Raw genomic sequence first — 24,258 nt, 5'->3', positions numbered from 1 at the left:
GCTCTTCTTTTCAACCCTGCCTCTATAGGTTGTCCTTTCATGAAGTTCCCTTCATTTGAAACATCAGGGTAAAGTCTGTTTCCTGCTGGGCCCTGGCTCATATCACTGTTCTAAGAAAATCCTTCCATTATTTCCATAGCTAAATAGGAAGATGGCATTCTGACTGGTAAAGTGAATGGCTACTTTGGCCTAAGATAACACTTTTCACTGCTTAATTCCAGCATAATATGACTTACTGCTACTTCACACTTGCTGTGTTTCCACAGTCTAAGTTTGCCCAGACTCCACACAGTAATGGAGAGAAGGGTACAGTTTAGGTCCTAAAAGCCAGAAGCTTTTTGAGCTCTAATTTTGCATCTTATGTGCCTGATCCCAGGGCCAGGTATATCTCATAAGTGCTAATATCTCCACTGTGGAATGATATTTTGTAGAGCAGTAAGTAACCAGCACAATTATGGAGGACTCATTCTCAAGAAAAAGGCCCACTGGAGACCCTAAGTAGTGCAGAGAGTGGAAAGATAGACTAAGCAGAGGGTATAAAAGGACCTGAATCTACCTCCAGGCATACTGATAGCTATCCATGTGACCTTGGACAAGTTACTGCTCCTCCCAGGCCCTCAGGGTTCTCATAGGAAACATGGAAAACGTAGAATGAATATGGCCAAGGGTTCCTTCCAGCTCTAATATTCTATAAGATTCCACTCTAAGACCTTACCTTGTGTATCTGATTCACATTCGGTAATGGTAATGGACCTGTCATCATTTTGGCTAAATTTTCTTTATAAAGGATCAGTAAGTTTAGTCTATTATGGCAGAGATTGCTTATTGTCCACCAATGCCTTTTCTTTATTTTCTATAATAACAGGACCTCCGATTTTCAGTTTCAGGCCTTCGAGAAGAACTATTTCCCAGACTTCCATATAGCTATCTGTGGCCATGTGACTAAGTTCTGACCAATGAGAGGAAAGCAGAAGTGGCAAATGGCATCTCCTGGGAAACTTCTCACACATTCTTTGTTCCCTTTTCTTTCCCATGCCTTCCATGTCTAGACTGTGTTGGTATGAGTTCTGGCTACCATCTTACACCATAACAAGGACCTCAGCCTGGGGAGGGGCAAGCTGAAAGGAGATCAGATTCTGGAGGACTTCCTGAAGCAGAAGCCATATTGGCTCCAGATTGAAGACCTCCGGATATTGATGTGAGAAAGGAAGAAACTTCTATCTGTGTAAGCCAACAATCTAGTTATCAATATATTGCCTCTCAGCTCTAAATCTACCCTTCTTTGTCATGCTTTGTGATACTGGAGGTGGATCCTGGAAACATTTCTCCTTCACAAGCTGAGACAACATCAGGCTTTATCAGCAGAGGGCACTAGAGGGATACTGCACAAGGACGGGACCACATTTTTCCTGGTTCTAGGGGGCTCATCCTGCTTGTTCCTATGGAATGGCTGCCAGCAGCATTCAAGAGACACACTCGTGCCCACCCTTCAGAGTTCTGCCTGTATTCCAATAAGTGATTCCCTATTCGTCAGCCTTTTCCTGTAGCATGTCAGTGAACTTCAACTGGCAGTGGCCACAGAAACGCCCTCTCCTGTGAAGTTAGAGGTTTAGCTTGGGAGGGGTTGGGGGGGTGGCCTCTTGTAAGTTCACTCCTTTCCCAGTAGTTGCTCCCTACATCTGCTATACCAGTTTTCTTTAGAGTTCTCCTACCTTTTTTAGTTAATAACCCTTTAGTTAATCCCCTTTTGCTAGTTAATAATCCTTTATATTAAATTTTTGAATTACTTCCAAATTACTGGTGTGGTTTCAGTCTCCCAACTGGACCATGATGGACACAGTCAATTAATGTGAGTCCGTTACTGGCAATTTAACCTAAACTTAACTGATACAGCCAGGCAATCATCTCCATGGAAAAAGTGAATGATATGATTCAGAATAATCTGCTTTTTAAAAACCTTCTCTCCAAAAATTATTGGTGACAAACATGACAGATAAAAGGCTGAAGTCCTTAACATTTACAGTTCCTACAAAATGTTTAAAAAAGACCATCTAATTAGAAAAATGAGGATAACACATGGGAAAACAAGCCCACAAAGAAGAATAAATGCCCATAAAAGGAAATGCACACAGCAAAAGACATGCAAAAGGTCAAAATATATTTTAAAGGTTCTAAATCATTTGAAAAAGAAATACAATTATAATATAAATACAAATTGAAGAAATAGCAAATTATTTTTCTCAAATCAAATCAACAAGGATTAAAACTGTTAATCTTAATGGAAGCACAAAGGAATATAAAAACTTGAAGGACAGTTTGAAAAGAAGACTCAGAAGCTCTAAAAGCAATTTTTGACCCAGCAGTTCTACATGTAAGAATTCTTCCTAAAGAAATAACTTTAAATGAGCATGAAAATCTAGCAACAAAGATGATTCCAGCATCATTATTTATAAAAGAAAAAGAAGAAGATTGGGAAGGAATCTCTACACCCAACAAGAGGGGATTCATTAAGTAAATTATGTGCATCTGTACAGCAAAGGACACCATCAGCAGAACAAAAAAGCATCCTACAGTATGGGAGAATATATTTGTAAATGACATATCCCACAAGGGGTTAACATCCAAAATATATAAAGAACTTAACACTCCTCAACACCCAAAAAGCAAATAACCCGATTAAAAAATGGGCAGAGGATATGAACAGACAGTTCTCCAAAGAAGAAATTCAGATGGCCAACAGACACATGAAAAGACGCTCATCATCACTAATCATCAGGGAAATGCAAATTAAAACCACAATAAGATATCACCTCACAACAGTAAGGGTGGCCAGCATCGAAAAGACTAAGAACAACAAATGCTGGCAAGGATGTGGAGAAAGGGGAAGCCCTCCTACACTGCTGGTGGGAATGTAAGCTAGTTCAACCATTGTGGAAAGCAATATGGAGGTTTCTCAAAAAACTAAAAATAGAAATACCATTTGACCCGGGAATCCCACTACTTGGAATTTACCCAAAGAACACAACTTCTCAGATTAAAAAAGACAAATGCACCCCTATGTTTATTGCAGCACTTTTTACAATAGCCAAGATATGGAAGCAACCTAAGTGTCCATCAGTAGATGAATGGATAAAGAAGATGTGGTACATATGCACAATGGAATACTATTCAGCCATAAGAAAGAAACAAATTCTACCATTTGCAACAACATGGATGGAGCTGGAGGACATTATGCTCAGTGAAATAAGCCAGGTGGAGAAAGACAAATGCCAAATGATTTCCCTCATTTGTGGAGTATAACAACAAAGCAAAACTGAAGGAACAAAACGGCAGCAGACTCAGAGACTCCAAGAACGAACTAGTGGTTACCAAAGGGGAGGAGTGTGGGAGGGTGGGTGGGGAGGGAGGGAGAAGGGGATTGAGGGGTATTATGTTTAGTACATATGGTGTGGGGGATCACGGAGAGAATAGTGTAGCACAGAGAAGGCACATAGTGGATTTATGGCATCTTGCTGCACTGATGGACAGTGATGCATTGGGGTATGGGTGGGGACTTGATAATATGGGTAAATGTAGTAACCACATTGTTTTTTTCAGGTGAAACCTTCATAAGGGTGTATATCAATCATACCTTAATAAAAAAATATAAATAAATAAATTATGGTGCATCTATACAATGGTGTACAAAACAACTCAAATTGGATATTATACCAATATATTTATTACAGACGCATCTTTATTGTCATGGAAAAAGGTTCATAGTACTAAGTGAATATGAGATACAAGCAGGTTCACCAAGGCATGAACAGCATTTCTAAAAAATTACAAACATGCTTGGGAAAATTTTGAAAGAATATACAACAAAATGTTAATGGTTACTTTTAGGCCATGGCATTACTGGAAATTTTTACTCTTGCTTGCTTTCTATATTTTCTAAATATTTCTCCAGTGGATGTATATTAGCTGAGTAATTAAACAAACTGTTATGCTAAAAATAATCTCTCCTGCCCATCTCCAGAGCACCCCAGTGTTTGCCAAGCATGCCTTGATAAACCCATTCATGTTTCAACTATGATTTTGAGGCACAGCTCAGCTTGGCACCTCTCCCTCGCACAGAGCCTTGATCTGTCTCCCACCTTCCCTTGCTTTCCATTCCCAGGACCTTAGTTCAAGTCTGGCTCTTACGTTTCCAGGCATAGATCTCCTGTGGTCCTCCTATTTTCTGCTTCCACAGAGCCTAAGCATCAGATGTTGTCATTCTACCAGTCCTCTGCTCAAAAACCATCAATAGCTCCCCATTTTTTAAGGGACATGTTTCATATGTCTCAGCTTGACAGTCACGGCTTCAAGCTTCTTTCAGTTCTGTCACTACTATTCTGCCAAGTAAGGCAGACTAATCCCCCAGCTCCAGACACATTAAAAACCTCTGACTGCCTCATCTTGACTCACACTGTTTGTTCTACCTGAAATGCCTTCCCCTGCATCTCAACTTCTTCAAATCTATTCGTCCTTCCAGGCTGAGCTCAGGGCTTACCACCCCCCTTACCAGGAAGACTTCCAGATTGTCTTATGGTGATTGCTACCTTTTCCAAATCAGTATGGTATCTCATTTGCTCAGTTTTTCCTTTGGCAAATATTGGTTGAGCACCTACCATGTGCCAGGCACTGGTCTGATGACTGGGAAACCAAATAAGTCTGGTTTCTATACCCCTTGGAGTTCATTATCTAATATGGAGACATACTGAGCATATAATCACACAAATGACTATACCCAGTTATAGACTAAAAAGTGCCATGCAGGGAAACAAAGGTAATGAGAGATTTAAGAAAAGGGACCTGTTTGTGAGCAGGGCCTTGGAAGGCCCCTGGGGAAAGGACATGTAAACTGAAGGTCCTAATAAGTGGGTCTAAATTTTGCAAACATGATCCAACATGTGTGGTGAGGGCTGAGACCACATGGCGAAGATGCAGGGGAGCAGACAGACTTAACTTTGGGAAAGGAACTGGCAGGACTTGGGTTGGACCCCATGCAAGGGGCAGGAGGAGACAGGTATCCAGGGTGACACCCAGGTTTCTGGTGAAACACCTGGGTAGAGTTTGATACCATCTGGCACCTGAAACCATGAAGCCCAGCCCTCAGGAACCATGGCGGATTCTGAACCTAGGGGTAGAGGATGGGAAACCAGTGCCAGCTCAGCAGGGAGAACTGATCCAGGGACATGAAAAAGACAGGGCGGAAGGCAGTCTGCTCCTGTGGGAAACTGGTTAATGGTGGACTCACATCAACCCAAGGCCAGTAACCCAGGTGGGAGGAAGGGGAGGAGGCTCTGTACAAATTGCAGGATGAGCTGGGAGATAAGTGGCCCAGCTGGCAGAACGGGCAAAGACTCAGGGCTGAACATTAACACTCAAGTGCTCGTGCAGGCGAGCTTGAGAATATTTATTGGTAATTGACAGACGTGGTTAGAGGGTGGCGTGATCCAGATAGGTCTGTAACCAATCAGCAGGAAAGCTCGGTTCCTGTTGCTATGTTTGCATCCAAGAAGAACTGTATTATGAGCTGGCTAAGAGGCTACCATGAGAAACCTGCATAGATGTATTTGGTTTATCTGTCATCCTCTCCCTGCTTCATGGATGAGAGCGAGCGAGCTGTGGAGCAATAAATTATCCCTTGCCAAATGCTACGGATCCCAGGAGAACTCCATGCAGCCCTGAGAGGGAGAGATAAGCATACACCGGTGGCTGAGATAGTCACTTATAAGGAAATTCTTAAAAGGGGCATAATAACAGGAGTCGTAATAATAACAGCAAGGTGAGAGCTAACAATTAACAACTGCTGCACACTTCAGATTTACTGCCTCACTTAATCTTCAAACAAACCTATTTGATACATTTTCATATCATTCCCATTTAACAAATGAGGAAACTGAGGCTCAAAGAGGTTAAGAAACTTAGTCAAAACCACACAGGTAGTCAGGGTGGAGGCAGGCTTCACACCACAGGCTGCCTGATGCCAAAAACAGTCTCTATCACCTAGGCTGCCACTCACTCAAAGCCTTCCTGGGAAACACCAGCCACCCAAGTCCTCTCCCTCTGGGGTGAGGACAGTGGCTGGACTCATTGTCCTCAACTGTCCTGACTTCCAAACACTGCCCCAGCCTTCTTTCAACACCTTGTATTTTCATCTATTCTTCCCTATGCTTTGGGACTACGAGTACTTTGGAAGCCAGAATTGTCTAATCCTTGTTGGATTCCTAGCTAAGGATAGAGAAAAAAGTAGGAAGAGGATGGGGGGCTATCGTGCTCTGGGGAACAAATACACAAACACGACCTTCAGACCGGGCAGCATGAAGCTGCTTGCTGACTGGATGTGGAGGCAGCCATTCCGGCACTGCAGAGGCATGTGCCTAGAGAACAGGGTTTTGAGGTCCTTGTCCTACCATTTACAAGCTCCATGTCCTGCGCAGGTCCTGGCCCAGCCTCGCCCCTGTACAAGCACCCAGGCCATGTCCTGCAATGCCCAGGAGCTCATGAGACCATCTCCTGTGACTGCTCAGACCATCTCTTGGCTGTTTGAGGAACCAATGGAGATAACAGGAGGAAAGAGCTTTGTAAACCATCAGGTGCAACCCAAAGGCCCAAGGCAATGTTGGACCCACCATGAGGTGAATATCACTGCTCTTTTCTTGGACAAGTTGGCAAGGCCAAGGGTTGAGAATGCCCTTGCCATGGGGACCAATGAAGTTTCAGTCTTTGTTCAGATTGCTTGAGTAGGTCTCCATAGCAGAAGGATCTGCACCACCATCAAATGTGGTGTGGACCCAAATCCTCCTTGCACCTGAGTGATCTGGAACCTGGAGGAATGCCTTGAGAAAGAGTGGCGGGGAGGAGCTGTTGGCGGAACAGAAGCTCAGTCCCAACACCATTCACACATCTCCAAATAGTCAGGTGCTGACTTCTCCACGGGGGCTTGGGTCCTTGGTTGGTTTGCAGGGCACGGAAACTCACCCCCCAGCCTAACATCAAGGAAGGCAATGAGATTCATGGCAGACTTGATTTTAGACCAAGGGCTCTGGATAGAGAGGAGCTATCGGCTCGGGCATCACTAAGAAATGTCAAACTCTAAAATCATCACCTGCCTTCAGTGTTCAGATGCTTGGTTTCCTGCCCCTTGGAAACCTCGTTGGATTTCTGTGAGATGACAGTAATAAAAAACAATATTTACGGACTGTTCGCCATGTTCCAGGCACCATTCTCAGTCCTTTGTCTATATTCTCATTTAATCCTCATAATAACCCTGTGTAGTAGATATTAGTATCCACTCTTTATGGTTCAGAAAACTGAGATCCAGAAAGCTAAAGCAGGTTGCTCAGAGTCCCCCAGCCATTAAGTAACAGAATCTGAACCCAGGGAATTTGCCTGTAAAGACCACTTAGCCCCCAGGCTCTCTTGTAGGAATGGAAAGTGGTGCTGTTCATGTGAGTCAATTTACTCACACACTTCTTGCACATGACAGGTTCTTTGGGGGCCATGGAATTATGGCAATATTTCACATTTATTGAATGCTTCTACTTGTTAAGCACAGTTCCAAGTGCCTTTCTTATAACAATAAGCTAGCAAAATAGGAGTTTCTATTAACCATATATAGATGAGAAATGGAGGCTCTAAAGCTGTGGGACTTGTAGGTCTCATGGCTAGGAAGACAGAGCTGAGAAGGAAACCCTGAGTCCGCCTGTCTCCAGAGTTTGGGCACAGAAGCAGTGGGCTGGGGAGGAACACAGTGCTCAACCAGGGGGCACATGACCGCGACAAGGCCAAGGTCCAGAACTGCCCACCGTGGTGCTGCTAACCCAGATGACTGCTGATCTTCTACACTCGGCTTCCAGCAAGCATAGGCATCTTCCTGCAGAGGAGGCCGTGCCCAGGCCTGCCTGAGCTGGAAGCTCCCACGGGCAGAGCTGAGGTCTGGCTGGCACTCAGATCTCCAGCACCCAGTGCATGGGGCCCTGCAGATCTGGGGCATTTGTGTGGCTCTGCGGTACAACTCCTACCCCACCCATCCTCTCCTCTTACTGTGCTGGACACAGGATTAAAGGACACTCCCCCTATACACGTCACCCCCAGAAGAGGGTGCAAGACACTAACTACTGCCCAACTGGGCGAGAGAAAGAAGAAAAACATCTCGCTGGTGTCAAAGAGTTGAGGATCTACTTTGGATGGTACCATTGCAGACTCCTGTCTGCAGAACTTGAGCTCTGTCTATAGAGATGGCATGATAAGTTAAAGGAGCATGAATATTCAGGCAGAAAAGGTCCAAACCTGAAGCTCGGCTTCTGCATTTGCAAAATGGCAGCCAGGGCTGGGTTGAAAGCCAGCAGGGTGGTGTTCTTGCTCACCACTCCACTCTTGGAACATCCCAATCCAAAAGGGGCCGACAAGTCCCCCTTCCTGGCCTCCCCTCTCCCAGATGCTGGGAACTGTGAACCATTGGGCCTCCAGGCTCTCTTCGGCATCTGACACCCTCTCTGCCTGCTGAATCCCCAGCTCAGGAAGGCTGCCTCTCAGCCGATGGTCACTCCGGGGCTAAGTGCATTTCCTCCCCTAGCTCTGCCCCGGCCCATCCTCATCTTCACTTACCTTTTTTTCTTTTAATCTTTATTGAACTATAAACTCACAAACCATAAAATTCACCCTTCACTTACTTCCGAGACCCTGTTTACCAATAATTATCAGGCCTGAATTTAAGAATCCCTAACTAATTACACTACATGAAGCCAACTATTCATTATAAAAATTCAAATTCCTATATAGCACTTCAACAGAAGAGCTTAAGAAGTACTTGTGAGCACCTACTCTGTGTTCTAATAATGTATGTATCAATGATTGAAAACTCTTGTGCTAGAAACTTGACAAACATATCATTTAATCTTGTAGCAAACCTGAAAAGTGAGTATTAGTAGTTCAAGTGAGGAAACTAAGGCTCAGAGAGGTTAAGTAACTTACTCAAGGTCACACAGCCTTGCACAGGCAGCAGATTTCAAATCCAGCTCTGTCAGGTGTCACAGCCCACACTCTCAACCACCTCATGCCCTGACCCTTGAGGGGACAGAGGGGAACTAGATGCTGCTCCTACCTGGAGAAGTGGGAGAGTACAAACTTCTTTTCAATAAAGGCCTGAAATATTCTGACTCCATCAAATCAGCACCTGCCCAAGAGCAAGGACATGATGACAAGTAGGGATGAAAATAAAATTATAAAAATGCCAGCTGCCCTCACCTGGGTGTGGCTTATGGGGCGGGTGTCTAATGCAGGATGGAGGGGTGCCAGGGAGATGGGTTCAGGCCATACCAGGGTGACAGGCCTCCAGAAGGCACCATGGGAGCCTGACATCTGTGCTAAGAAACCAGGGTGCCTGCTCCTGCCATGAAGGATGGAAACTGCAGGGGAGCACTACCCAGGATTTCATGACCTCCCGATTCCACCCTGAGCAGAGGGAGGGCTGCAGCCCACCGGGATGGGTCTGCTTCACTTTGCAGTCTGACAGCAGGCTTGGAGGGTCCTTCAGTCAGAGACCCAATCCGCACAGAGCCCAAACCATCATTCCCTCACACAGCAAATACTAATGAGTGCATACAATGTGCCAGGCACTGCTCTCGGCGCTGGACTCAGAGCGGTGACCAAAGCAGACAAAAACCCCTGACCTCACGGACTTTGATGTGCTGGCCTCCCATCAGTAACGTGAGGCTGCTGGCAAGAGCTACCCCAAAGCCTGCTGTCCTAGAGGGTCCCAAGTTCCAGGCAGAAGGAAGGTCTGAAAGTGGGAGAAGGGAATGCACAGCTTCTCCTGAGGAAAGAGCTAACTCCCAGGCCAACCCCTCCACTGGCTCCTGAGCTAGAAGCTATCAGGGACCACATATTTATTTATATATGGACATATGTATATTTATCAAAAGTGAACACAGAGCAGTGAGGAAAGCCCCTGGCATTTATGAAGCCACCAGCTGAAAAGTAAAGCTGGCTATCAGCCTGTTTCCTTGAATTTAATAAATCCAAAAGGCAGTATGGCACTTTACAGTTTAGGAAGCACTTTCATACCATTTGAGTCTCAGGTAGACAATTTTGGTGATCTGAGTCCCATATCCTCATTCAGTTCTGGGGAGTTCCACGCATCTGCCGCACGTCTCCCCACTTTTCTGCTTGAGAACATTTTCTGCATCTGGAGAGCCCAGCACACCTATACGTGCAGGAGGAGGCTGGGTGTATGGGAAAGCAATACTTCGGGGTCTACGGCAGGTCGTATGTCTCCTGCCCTTCAATCTAGGAAGGCCTGTGACTATGGTGGAAGTGACAATATGCAGCTTCTGAGGAAACTCATAAAAGGCAATGCTTCCAACTGGTTCTCTTGGGATGTGTGCACTTAGAGTCAAGCCAAGCCACCATGCTGGGAGGAAGACTAACTATAACTAGCCCACATGGAGAGAGGTCACTTGGAGGTGTTCTGCCCAGCCGTCCAACTGAGGGCCCAGCAACAGCTAGATGGGACTGAATGGGCCTTCAGGTGATTTCAGCCACTTGTTTGTGAGTCAGCCCCAGGTCTTCCCAGCAGAGGCTCAGACATGGTGGGGCAGAGACAAACCACTTCTTCAGTGTCTTTTCCAGTCTCCGAATCCACAGACTCACCAACATATTAAATGATGGTTGCTCCACCCCACTAGTTTGCAAAGATTTTTACATAGCAATAGAAACTGGAACAGGGAGCCAACAGAGAAGGCTAGGAGCCTTTGGATAGATGCTTTAGCCTCCTATTCTCTGGGCAGGTTGCTTTATGGAATCTTCGCAGAGGTCCTGATGGGAATGAGACCCCATCAACTAAAGCAACCCCCATCTCTGGATTTCCTCCTGCCCTGTCTCACTTTCCCTGCTCCCTCACGGGGCTTCTGGGGATTGCCCCCCAGACAAACTATCTACAGGCAAGCCGTTGTCTAAGGCTCTGCTCTCTGAGGAATCCAGCTCATCTAGCCTCAGGTCCACCCTGCAAGGTGGTTTTGTTCCTGCCCCCATTTTTCGGATAAGCAGACTGAGGCCTGGTGAGGTACAGCGACTTGCTCAAGGCCACACAATGAGTAGGAGGGATAAGGACCCAGGCTGTCCAGCTCTCAATCCAGCTAAAGAACTGTAGATGACAGCAAGCAGGCAGGCCTTGAAGTCTCCACAAGCTTTGCAAATGTTGCTCTCCAAGATAAGCTTGCTGGGAGGATGTCATGTCATTTACTGTCAGTTAAACCTGTGGCTGCCCTTACAGTATCAAATAAAAAACAAAACAGCAGAGCTATGAGCCGCCAGACAGATCACGCTCAGGAAGGTCTGTGTACCTTACCAGCCCCAGGCTAGGAGGATGTCACAGATTTACTCCCAGGCTGCAATCATCTGATCCTACAGCATCAAACAGATTGTTTATTAGTACATTTAAATATTATAGTTTAAAACTTGCTTCGAAGGTCAGCATGAAGATGTCCTTGCAACAAGTTTCTAGGAAATCTGTTTCTAAAGTATCTAATCTCATGTCAGATACTGCTTGAAGCACTTTATTAGGAATCATCTCATTTATAAATGAGGAAACTAAGGCACAGAGAAATCAAGTGACTTGTCTGTTGACTTGTAAATGGCAGAGTAAATAGTAAAATTTATAAATGCTAAAACTGCTTAAGTGACAAAATGGTAAAAAAAAATGGCTTTAAAAATGGTAAAATGGTGAAACGGCAAATGGTAAAACACCAGTTTGGTCAGGCAGTGGGAGACAAGGTTGGAACTCAGGGTCATGGAATCACAGAACATGAAGTGGGAAGGAACCAGGGGCAGAAACTCAAATGCCTGTAAAGGGTGAAGGGCACAGGGCCACGTGGTTGATGTGGAGCAAGAGAACTAGCTCTCTGGACCTGTCAGTTTGCAACCTAAGAAGTCCAACATCTTTACTCTGTAGATGAGCACCTGAGGCTCAGAGAGGAGAGGTCTTGTCCAAGGTGACACAGCTTCTGCAAGGCCCCAAGGCTCTCCTCTCTGCATCCTGTATGCGCAGCAGAATGGAGACCCACACTTGAGAAGGGCACTTGTGAGCTATTTTAGATTTGAAGCCCTGAGGCAGGTCCTAGGCGGAGGGCTTTTAGCTAGAGGTGTCAGGGAGTTAGGATGTGACTGGGATAGCACGAGAGGCTGCCCCTAAAGGTTTGACTGAACTATGTAACCAGGAAATGCAGTGCTGCCCTTGAGATGAGAGGCATGTCCTTTCACTGAGACACCAGTGCACTAGTGAACTGCTTGCTGTCCTTCCAGAAGGCTGTTCCCCAGCTCAGGGCATTCGAATAAACATGGGCCGGGAGGCGACCTTTCCCTTAGGTCTCGCTTGCCATCGCCCTCTTCTGGCCACTCTTAGCACTAGAATAGCCTAAGGTGAGGCCAGCGGGTAGTGGGGGTGCAATCAAGAATGGGTGTGCAGGTAGCAAGGCCCTGTGCAGGATGCAAGGAGCTCCCAAGATCCTCTACTTTCCAGGCATTTCCTCTCATCCCATCCTGTCTGCAGAGTCACAGAACACGCATGCCCTGGTTATCCAGCATTTTCTCCAAATTTACTGGAGAAAAATAAGGTCCCAATACGCAAACTAGTTTCAGAGTTATTCCACAGGGCTGAGACTGGGAGCTGGGGAGCTCTCACAGACAGAACTATGCCTCTTTCACCCAGATTTGCTGCTCCCAGCATATGGGAGGTCCTCAGTACATTCCTGAACAAATTGATTGCTTCTCAAGTCCAGGCCTCAGATGCCTACCCTGCTCCCCAGAGTCTCCAGCTCCCAGGGCAGGTGATGGTTGATGCACCCGTTTTAGCTGCTGTGCCATTTTCCCAGCCTCGGAGTCCCTCTTTTCAGGGAAGCCACCATCCCACGAACGCTCCAGGCACCCCTCTTGGTCATAAACTAGGTCCCATGAGGCGCTACAGTTACTCATTCAGGGCATGCTACTTGCTGATTTTCTCTCAGATTACCCAGCAACCAACTCTTCTGCTCACCTTTCCAATTCAAAAGCCCGACAGGGTACAGCAATGGGTGGGTATTTCGGAGGAATCTTCCTGCAGGGCCCCTCAAGCCTGCTTTGCTCTTAGCCTTCACAAGATTCTCAGGTCGCATAGCTCCTGGGGCCTCCAGCCTCCTGGCAACGTGGTCTTCCCCTGACTTCACCCAGTTCTGACCTGCCCGACCCCAGCCTGGACCCCAGCTGCTGCAGTAATAATACAAATTATTACAGTGCCATAATCATGGTTCTTTTTGCAGATGATTGCTCCATAAATCATGAATTCCCCTATAATTACTGCTCCCAATTAGAGGTGAGGAAACCCCGACTGCTAGGGTTCTCCAGGGAGTGAAGAAATGGGGTCACTGGCCCATGGCCCTTCCACAGACGTGGCGGACCACCCCTTGACCTTCTGCGGATGGAGGCTGCGCTCTCCCGTCTGCTCATCAGTACCCACGTGCCCGGCCCGGGCCAGAGCGGCTCTGCCGGCCTGAGACCATCCTTTCCGGGAGCGTCAGTACCCCTCTGTCCCAGCGGGGACCTGCCTCACACCCACAGGCTCCCTTTGGAACATGCGCTTGGGCCTTCATGGAAGCGACGCTTCAACTATTCTTGCTCAGAAGCTTCTCACTCCCATCGGGACATACAAGACGGTTGGTGGCTCGTGGGAAGAGGGAGCTGCAGCCCCGGCAGAAATTTGCGCCAGAAAGATCCGCGCGTTCCGGGGCGCCGCTTCCTGGCGGGATTAGAGCACCTGCCCGCTTCCATCTCCGCCCGCCCGGGGCGACCCTCAGGCCGGGACCTTGCCCAGGGACTACCGGGAAGTGTGCCGCAACTTAGGTCGTGCACGTTCACCCTCAGCTACCCCTTTCCTTTTGCCTGCTATGAAGCTTTTCGGGTTTTTTATTCTCTTCCCAAGAGCAGCCGCAAAATCTTAGGAAACTTTGCTTAAAACTGACAGATACCGTGAAATCGGAGTCAGCCACTCCGTCAGAGCCTGGGAACGCCACGCCCAGCCCGCTCCTCTGCTCCAGCCCAGCGCGCCCGGCGGTGGCCCGTGCTGACCACCTGGCTGTCAGGAGGTCCGGACGCCGGCCCCAGCCACTGGGAGCCCTCTCGGCCTGTGCACCCGCCCCGATTCGACTCGGGAGCGCTCTCGCGGCCGCCACCCTCTGTGCGCTGCAACTCGGGCGCCGGGACGTCCCAGAAAGAGTGTATTTAAGCAGCTACTCTGGGGCATTGTTTTCCCGGGGAGCCAGGGGGCCCTCGGGGAAGGGGAAGGGTGATCCGCCCCAGCGCAGGCTCGCCCACCACTCATTTGCATTTCAAAGGCAAACTTCTGCCGGGCTATCCCGGCGGCGGCAGCGGCGGCGGCGGCGGCACCTACCAGCTTTGCACGGGTCGTGGTAATGCTCCAACTGCTGCTCCGCGCCCTCCTCGCCTTCCAGCGCCGAGTAGTCCAAGGCGGCGTCCGAGAGCGGTAGCAGCAGGATAGGCAGCAGGGGCACGAGGGCCCCAAGCGCAGTCGCCCGGGGCATGGTCGTCGGGGCCGGCGGAGAACGAAGGAGCTGCATGCACGGGAAGCTCTCCTCGGGAGAGGGACGCGCACAGGGTCGGAGCGAAAGCGGCCCGGGCGCAGCGATTATGCGCGGCTGCCCGGCATGGCTCGGGCGCGGGGCGAGCGGAGTGCGGCGTTCCGGTCCGCGTCGGGGCTCCAGGAAGCCGCCGCTCGGAGATACTTGCCCGGCGGCCGAGGTTGCAGCGGCTGCGACTGTGGCAGTGGTGGCGGTGGTAGCAGTGGTAGGAGCGGTGGCCGCTCCGCCCCGCTTCGCCCGGGCTGGACCACACAGCCCTCGCCAGGGGCCCCGGGCAGCCAATCACTCGGGCGCCCGAGGCGAAGCCCCTCCTCTTCCCGGCACCTCCGCAACTTCGGAGGAAGGGGAGCGCGGTGCAGATGCTAAAGGCAAGGACCCGGGGCCCGCGGCGCTCCCACGGACCCGAGAGTGCCCTTCTCGAGCGCCACCTCGGCCTCCGGCCCCGGGAACACTGCTCCTAAGATCAAGGCTGGACTTCCCGCCTTTATTCGACCAACACACTTTACAACTCCCCGATGCACACGTGGGCAAGGGTAGGCAGCCGTGGTTAGAGCTCCCAGCCTGGGATCAGGAACGCGACGTGAGCGGTCCGCATAACTACCAACTCGCTCTGTGCTTTCGGACAATCGTTTCTCTGTAGGGATGGAGTGGATCTTCTGTCTGGTCGCTTTCAGCACAAAAAAAACCCGCCAAGGCTTATAGTTCCCTCACTGTTCTCAACAGCTCCTCGCCCAGAGATGAAAGGCTCTTGCTGCGGCATCCACCTAACCTAACGTAGTGGCTGGTGATGAGCGGCTTCAGGAAGAATAATTTAAAACGACGGTAACCCTATCCTTTAGTAAAAGTTTGAGATGCTTCATACAGGCAAAACGATTGACAAATGAACAGTTATACATGCTATTAAATTTACAGACATGCTTTATTAAATAAGTCACTTACCATTAACCTGATGGAATAAAAACGATCGATTTCTTAAGTCTGGTTATTTTTGCCAATTAAAAACATATGCCCAAATAATTTAGGAGAATTATCAAAAGATATTTGAAACCACTCATATGATGTACCTTAACAATTGTCAGAACTAGGGCATATTGATTTATAGACATAAAAAGTACTATTACCATGAGGCATTTCAAAGAGCTATTTATGCAAGCAAAATTGCCAAATCAAGAAGTAAAACACACCAGTGTGGAGAAGAAATATTCGGCATCACACCCAGTGGAATCTTTTTTCATTTAAACGCACGCACAAAATAGACTAAACTTCCCTTTTGGACTTCCTCATGGTTTCACTGTCATTAATGACAAAATAGCTACAGGAAGTCCAGAGCTGGGCTTTTTACACAGGACTTCAAATTCTTTGCATTATGATCATCTATCTGTCTTCCACCTATTAATTAGGAATAACAAGTCCTTCAAACCAGTAAAGGTTTTAAGGTTAGCCACTGGAAGAGTGATGCTGGATATTTTGTCTTGAAAGAAATAAAGTTGACCCTGTTTCATACTGAATTTCATCAAATGGGCATATACAGGATGGAGCAAGTTTGGGCAGGATCTGGTTAGGAGCTTACAGGTGGGAGGAAGGAATCTGGGGGGAATGGACGTCACCAAATGGCAGGGAAGGCCAAGTGGTCATTAAACAGGCAATAGGTGTAGGAAGAGGTTGAATGGCATTTCTGCCTGAATGTTGGAAGAGGTCAAACCCAATGCCATAGTTCTCTGCATTCAACCCAGTGAAGGTCACCACCTGTCAGTAGACAAGTCCACAAATTCAACATCTAAAACACCTAACAGACTTCCATGACACTTCCAGGTCTCCAGATGGCATTAGGCAAACAGCCAACTGGCTTCATTAGCAGGGAATTACTGTGGAAAACAGACAGGCAACCTCTTATACAAACACTGAGGCTGTGAGCTTTTGCTGCCTCTAATCCCCACCTCGTAAAGTAGCTGCCAGGTCTTCCCACCAATACTCTTTGTCCAAATATTTTGAGGACAGCAGTGCTGCTGGATTTTATGGGGTGCGGTTTTATGTCAGAAGCTCCATTTAGATGCTTTGGCTATCAACAAAATATTTGGATCATAGAGTAGGTTACATAGGAACAATCGAAAGGGATGGCTAATCTTTCTTTTTTCAGTTCTATAGTTCCTGATTTCACTCACCACGTTATATATTAAAATCTACTGTGGGTTCACATAATTCTGAAAACACATTTTTCTTTTAAATTTAAATAACAAAAAATTTTAAGAGGTAGTATTAGAATAAAAGGCTTTATAATCTAAAGCTGTTCAACTTACTTCCACTATTACATTCATAATTATTTGCAGGTTTCCTCCCTTGTAGCTCATCGTCCTGTGGAAAACCTGCAAGAGGATACAAGCTTTTCGCTCTTTTTGGTCAATGTCTGTTTTCCACCCAATTCGTTCCGTATATCTAGAATGGCCCAATTGATGCAGTTCTCTTGCAGTAGTTCTCAACACCCCCCCACACACATTTAGCAAGTTTATCCTCCTTGCCTATTCCACACCAGCCACTTACTCCTAATAATCAGCATCGTCTCCTCCAGGGCAGGGAGCAGAATTTACAGAATAAAGTGGGCACTTTCATCTGTTAGCTCATTCCTTCATTTACATGACTGACCACTGAGAAGGTACTTCTGAGTTCTCTGGAGAAGGTAATTAAAAATATTGTTTCCATTTTTAGCAGCTGTTTAAAAACCCTTTGTGACTCTCCAAAAACCATTTTTATCCAAGCTCCTCAGCGTTGCACACCAGGCCCTCCATCCACCACCACGACTTTGCTTTCACATTCCTAGCCTTGGCTCCTGCCACCTCCATTTCTTCACTCTTGCTGCATAACACACCTTGTGGTCATCCTAATAATCTTGCTGCTTCACACCTCCACGTGTTTGCTGGGGGCAACTGGATAACTACATGGCCTGCATCCTCATGCCAACAACTATCATAGCAGCTACCGCACTTTTGACACTTACCTATTTATGGCTGTTTTACCCTACTGGTCTATAATCAACTCCAACCTGACAACTCCAACTTGGAACCACCTTCCATGTCTCTCTCTAGACCCTCCCTGCTCTTCAATGACCTTAAAGGTCAAGTCCCATAATCTTAGTGACTTAGACAGAACCACTAAGAATAACCATGACACTGGCCAGTTAAAGTGACTTACATCAACTTCTCCCTATAACCATCACCTCCACTTTTTAAATTTGACACTCCTGTCACCTAAGAATGCAGAACTTTGAAAAAAAATTTAAATAATTAGCAGACTATGTTACCATTGACTCCGTATGTCCCAATGTAGGCTTATGCACTTTTCTGATGTTAAATTGTACATTAACAGTTTAGTGAAACAGTTCTCACTTTAAAATCCAGAACTTGGCTGTACAAGATTCCCTTATACCCCTAATTTTCCAACCACACAAAAAGTGTTCATTAAGGAGATTAAAAGTAATCCAAACTTGTACCAATTTAAACTGCTTGGCTAATGGAAATTGTCAAGTATTAGTGTTGACTAAAGCAGTTAATAAAATCGGAGGGAAAAAGGAACTGATAAGGCTGACAAGGATTTAAATGAGAAGCTAAAACTGGAGATGAAAAACAAAACGTACAAATAGACCTGGATAAATTAACCACTAATTTTGACGTAACCCAAACACACAAATCCTTTTCATTGGTTTGAACACTCGATTTCAATATGACCATATGTTATCTGTTCCACAGGCTGGAGAGGTGACATCCTCATTTTAGTCACCACAGTCAAGACAATAGGACTGTAGGCCTGATTACTTCTGATCTAAAAACAAGACTCTTTAGTGCCTCTATCTTACCTGTAAATGCAGCTGTCTGGCTATCAGCTTCACAGGATGATTGTGAGGGAACATACGTGAAACTGCCTTGAAAAATGTATTATCAATCAGAATGACAGGCATAGGGGTAGTGGGGTTTGAATGTAGGAGCTGGAGTTTGTATATAAAAAGTAAAAATAATAATTTTAAGACGAACCTTATGCATTATGCCATTCTTTCAATTTCCTTTGTTTTTTTCCCAAAATATAAAGTTGGAGAGAAAACAATGTTTTAAATCTTTTGTTTCAGGGACCCACTGGCTGTTTTCTGTTATACTGGAATACAACCATGCTTGAGGTCATGTGCTGTCTACTGTGACTGTTGTGCTACCACGGTAGAGTAACTGAGACAGAGACCATATGGCTCTCAAAGCCTCAACTATTTCTTTTACAGAAAAAGTTTGCTGACGCCTGCTTTATTTAACTGTGGAAAGCTATCCAGTAATCCCTTCATATGAACGCCAATAATAACGGGTCATCCCTATGCTTGGCTTACCTGCTTCAGAAAGGAAAGAAAGAAAGCATCCAAGGGAAGTACATTTAACTTTTTATTACTTTTTAAAAATCCAATTTGTTAGGTTAACAGACTAGATTAGAACCTCAAATGTATTTGATACATTATATACTGGCTTTCTTACTAAAAGGCCAATTGTGTGGCCTACACAAACCAAAGTTGTGTACAAAATGGAAGTGACCACCAAGCAATGTTTCCTTCCAAGTCTCACCGATGGTCCACGCTCTGTGGGAATTTATAGCTCCAAGTTGGACACAGCTGAAAAGCCCAAGTGGATTGCTTTTCCAAGTATACTCTGTCCTTGAAACACAATTCCATGTTATTTCTTCCTTGCCTGAAGCTCTTACTTACAATGTTTCTAACTTTCAAATGACCTAAACTGAGGAACTGTGGTGAACACACAGAACACTGCTTTATCAATTATTTGCAAGCCTCATCACCAATACTTCAATGTAAGCCACTTTCACAATTTCCATTTCCTCATACAGTGAAACGAGAATTTCATTTTTACCTGTCTTTACACAGTTCTGCCTATAGCTTCAGTAACAATGTCAAATCAGATGGCTTTTAGAAAATACTTATGAGAACTAGAGTTCCTCCTCATACTGAATTTAAATCTTACAAATTTCTGCATCTATATGCTAACTTTCTGATCTACCTGGTCTAGTCTATTTCCGTACACACTCTCAAACAATCTTTATAAATTTTCACTTCTCTGATCTCTTTTAACATCTTGATTGCTAAAATATAGCTTCAGTAACTATGGAATTTTTATGAAGATACACATTAATGAATACTTGTGTTTTCATACCTCACCACTCCCATTTATGTGTTCCAATAAATCAACAGAATGAAGCACCATGACACACTAAGTCTAAACTTAAAACTCAGATTGCAGTGTATAGGTTACAAATAGGCTCCTCTTTCCCAGAATTTATATCCAGAGGCCCTTCGGTATGTAGCTTTTCCTGAACATATTACATTATACATTTTTTTTTACATTTGTAAAAATTCAGGAAATCTTAAAATTTGTAAGACATTTGGCAAAAGGGGGTTAGTAGACAAAAGCTTCATCAAAATGAATAAAATTTGTGAATGAACCCTAAGTAAAGTGGCTTTTCGAAGAACTGGAATTTGCAGCCACCACCTTTATTAGAGGTGCATCCACTCTCAGTGGAAAACACCCAAGCTTATCATTCACTAGGATTAGTTATCACCACAATATAATGAATTCTAAGAGTACGGGGCTTGATTTATGGGCAACTCAGTACAATCTAGGAGCCCAATATGATGTACTACAGCATGCTTTATTATCCCTCCAGCCATTACATTTCCACTTTATCCTACTCCTGTACTAGGATATATGTAAGACAATATCAATCACTAGTATAGCTAAATTTCATGAGAAGCATGCTTATAGATATAAGGTAAAAGTTTATCTTTTTTAAGTTTTTGATAGTGTTCAAAGCATCAGGTGATAAGTTGAGCAAATGTTAACAAATGAAAGACAGATACACAGCATTAATGGAGTGGAAAAACCCCACCCTTTAATTTACTTAAATAATATTGTGCTTTACTATTCTACAACTGAGGATTCTATCTTCTTCAGACCACAGTCAGCCCCTCTAAGAAGCCATACACCAATCCATATTTTCTAAAGGACTTTTTGCAGTGATCAATATTCATTTTAATTGATCTTGTAATGTATTTGGAAATTAGAAAATTATTTTTCACTGAAGATTCCAAAGAACTTCAAATAGAGCTGAATTTAGTAGGAAGAATTAGTGTACCGAAAGTGGCTAAACTACTCATTCTTTAAAAACCCTGTATCTTACCTGCAAGATTCATGAGAACAAATTTCATTCTATTAAGATAAAAGCTTGTGGTCCAATTTACACTCCATCAGATAGACTATATGTTGTTATTAGTATTTTACATGTAGTCAAAAATTACATTATATAATAAGCCATAAATACTGACTTTTGATTTCTTTTAAGATCTTAAAGGCAGATGAGAAGAAGAGAAAATGGAAGAATAGTAGATTACATTTAATGTAACATTCTGGCTTGAAAAAGAGGATTTATCTACAGCTTCTGATCAAATTTGTTTGTTCATTGCAGCCATACATAAGTGGTAAAAAAATCAAACTTTTCCCTCTTTATAGTCCTTACCTGTCACATTGTAGCATGGAGTCTATTTACAGAACCATATTTTGTAATGAAAGCATCTTAGGGTAACTATGAATTGCATGTCACATTAAGATTTAAATATAGCTATTTCAGTCTTTCCAAAAATACCAATATACAGTATTGTTTTATGAGGTCATTTGCATAGCAAACTATTGAATTAGAAACTCAATGGTTCTAGGAAAATTTCACATTATGGATAGTTCCAGAAAGATATATTCAAAATTAAAATCAATTCTCTTAGAAAACTGTAACTTTTATTTGCTCATCCAAGAGTAAGCTAACCAACCACTTTCACCCCATTCCCACTTTACACGGTACACCAACCTGAACAGATTTAAGCCATGATTTCATTCAAAGGGCTTGTCATTCACTTTGTGACTATACTAGATAATCTAAATATAAGCAAGTAGGGGTTTTAAAGTGTGGGTCCCCTGTATTAGAAAAGCGTAATATACAGTATATTTAAAAAATTGCATTCAGTAATATTGCCTTTTGAAAAGTGATCTTCAAATTCCAAACACATCTATTTTCACAAAACATTTTGGTCAGGAAATTTTATTTTAACATTCTAAAGCACTAGTGCTTTAGATATTACTTAAGTGCCCCAGACAGGATTAACAAAATTAAATGTTTCTAAATTACAAATTTAGCTCCTGTAGGAGTCTCAGAAAAGAAAAAGAAAACAATCCCCCCTCCCAAAAGTAGTATGACACACACATTTTGAAGAAACCCCAATGTTTCATGCAATGGTAGGCAAGATGTAAGAAGCCACCCAAATTCACACATTTCTACACCAATCATCATCAGAAAAAAGTACTCCATAGTCAACCTGTACATCCAAATGCATTTGAGAATCTACACCTACGTTACATTATTTAATTTTATATACATTTATTACCCACCCCCCTTGTTTTTAGTAATTTCTTATGTAAAACCTTCATTTAAACCCAAAAAAGATGTAAGACTAACTTGGGGAGGGGTGGGGGAAGAGATAATCACTTTAGACATTCAGTTAAAATGTAGTTATCTAAATCTCAAAATGTTTAATAAAAACAAGTATGTTCTCCATTTAACACTTTGCTTTCTAACTGTACAGTAAATTGCATTGTAGAGAGTGCGCCTCTATCTTCAGACTCTATCTTCTTTGGATGGAATTAGGCTGTAACTGGGTAGTTTTAAGATAAATAAATGGGAAGTTGGTCCAACTAAGATGACAGCAAATATATTACATGCAAGATTTAATATTTTTTAAATCTCTTAAAAAAAAAAAAAAGGATGCAGTTGAATTGAAAAAAAAAAAAGCAGGTCAAAAAAAGAACTCAGATACAATATATTAAACTGTCCCACAATAGGTTGATGATGGCAGTAAAAAATAAGAGAAAAAAGTAATCTTTCTGGAACAACATTTTCAATAATGTAGAAACACTTAAGTGCCAGGAAGATTTCTATTCATGTACTTTTAGCATCCAAGTTTCCCTCTATTCATTTTATTGGAACAAATGCTTTAAATAAACTATTTGTCCTCTTCACTGAAGAGAGCTGGTCTATTTCATCTTTAATGAGCTAGTTTTTGGGAAGATTAGCCATGTACTGTAGTAATGCCTATGCATAAAATCCAAGCATTTGCTGTGAAAGTTGGAGAAAGCAGTCAGTAAGAATCTAGGGTCAATGGAATTAGATGTTACTTTAAGCCATTCTCGAAAGAGAGACCCACAAAGTACCCAGTGTTAAAGCCCAAATTTCTTCTTGCGCTTTTTTGCTGTGCAGTTCCACCCCTATGAAAAAGAAATTGATCCGAAGTTCCAGGTTTTCTTGAGTCTCTAGTCAATTTTCACATTAGTATAGATTTTTCGGACAAAGGCACTTGTTCCCATGTAACCAATTGCTCCTGTAAAGATAAAATCAGATATTTTGTGAAACACATACAGAGCAGTATCCATCATTAAAAAAACACTAAATGCTTTCTGTTCTGGAAGGTTATTCTTTTTTCAAGACAACATATGTATATTACTGTTAGCTTTCTCCCTGAACTTATTAAAATTGTATCATTTGTTTTGCAAATCATTTTACTGTCATATACACTAACTTGACCTGATGCAATATTTTTAGAGTTAAGTATCAATTATTACTGTAAATCAATAACTATATGAATTTAAATAAAATACTTCACTTATAAAGCAAGAATAATTTGATGAGAAAAATTGAGAGATAAAACATTTTTTAAAAATTCGAACATATATTATTCTAGGTCATTAAAACAATATTAACATGTTCCCCCAACTATATGATACCTTATAGGTAAGTAAGAAGTGGCTGGGGATTCTCTAGGGAAGGACTGAGAACAACAGCCCAATGGCTTCTGAAGCTCTAGGGAAGAAACATTTCCCAATGGTTTCTTTTTTATGCTTAAATTGTGGAAGCTGTGTGGTGGTAAGGAAAAAATATTTGAGGGAACAGACAAAAGAGACAGGCAAATAGGTTAAGAGTTTTGAAATGTTTTAAATTAATTAGCCTCAAATGGGGCTCAAAACACCAGAAAACAAGGGTATTTTTCTATTTTGTTAAAGTAACTATCTATCTCCTGTGCCTAAAAAAGTGCTTGACATATACTAAAGCACTCAATAAGTATTTGTTGAATGAATGAATGAACTGGACAGTTCTTCACTGCAAATACTAAGGGATCCTTAGAACAAAACAGTTTATCATTCAAGTCATAGAGAAGATTCTCCATTGAATTTACCAATTTACTATCAAAGCCCAGTATTATTGAAAGTTTAAAAGTAAATCTTTCTTAATAATGATACACACACACACACATGCCTAAATGGTCACCTTTGAACTTTTATTCACTCAACTGGTGTATGTAAGGAAAGAAATAAGTCTATTTTGTCTTTCTAAATAGGAACTTTACTTAAAGGTAACCAAAAGGTGGGTGAAAGGAAGTTTCTCCTTATAGAAGTATCCCAGCTAATAAATACAAAAGGAACCACAGAATTAGAATATTATTAACACTGGGTTATGTGAGCTAGGCAAT

The 24,258-nt window shown here is 43.7% G+C and overlaps 2 protein-coding genes across 2 annotated transcripts in view; both read right to left on the bottom strand.

The window, feature by feature from the left end:
- TLL2 (tolloid like 2) overlaps positions 1-14,988 on the bottom strand; it is a 145,579-nt gene extending 130,591 nt beyond the window's left edge. The window contains exon 1 of the mRNA XM_037015779.2: positions 14,450-14,988. Coding sequence (XP_036871674.2) covers positions 14,450-14,636 — 187 coding nt within the window. The 5' untranslated portion in view covers positions 14,637-14,988. The remainder of the gene's footprint in view (positions 1-14,449) is intronic.
- A 4,068-nt stretch (positions 14,989-19,056) lies between these two features.
- TM9SF3 (transmembrane 9 superfamily member 3) overlaps positions 19,057-24,258 on the bottom strand; it is a 68,165-nt gene continuing 62,963 nt past the window's right edge. Inside the window, exon 15 of the mRNA XM_037015774.2 lies at positions 19,057-23,112. Coding sequence (XP_036871669.1) covers positions 23,045-23,112 — 68 coding nt within the window. The 3' untranslated portion in view covers positions 19,057-23,044. The remainder of the gene's footprint in view (positions 23,113-24,258) is intronic.

This window comes from Manis javanica, chromosome 7 (genome assembly GCF_040802235.1).
Source record: "Manis javanica isolate MJ-LG chromosome 7, MJ_LKY, whole genome shotgun sequence".
Classification (NCBI taxonomy): Eukaryota; Metazoa; Chordata; class Mammalia; order Pholidota; family Manidae; genus Manis; species Manis javanica.
This window is presented reverse-complemented; position numbering and strand designations above follow the sequence as displayed.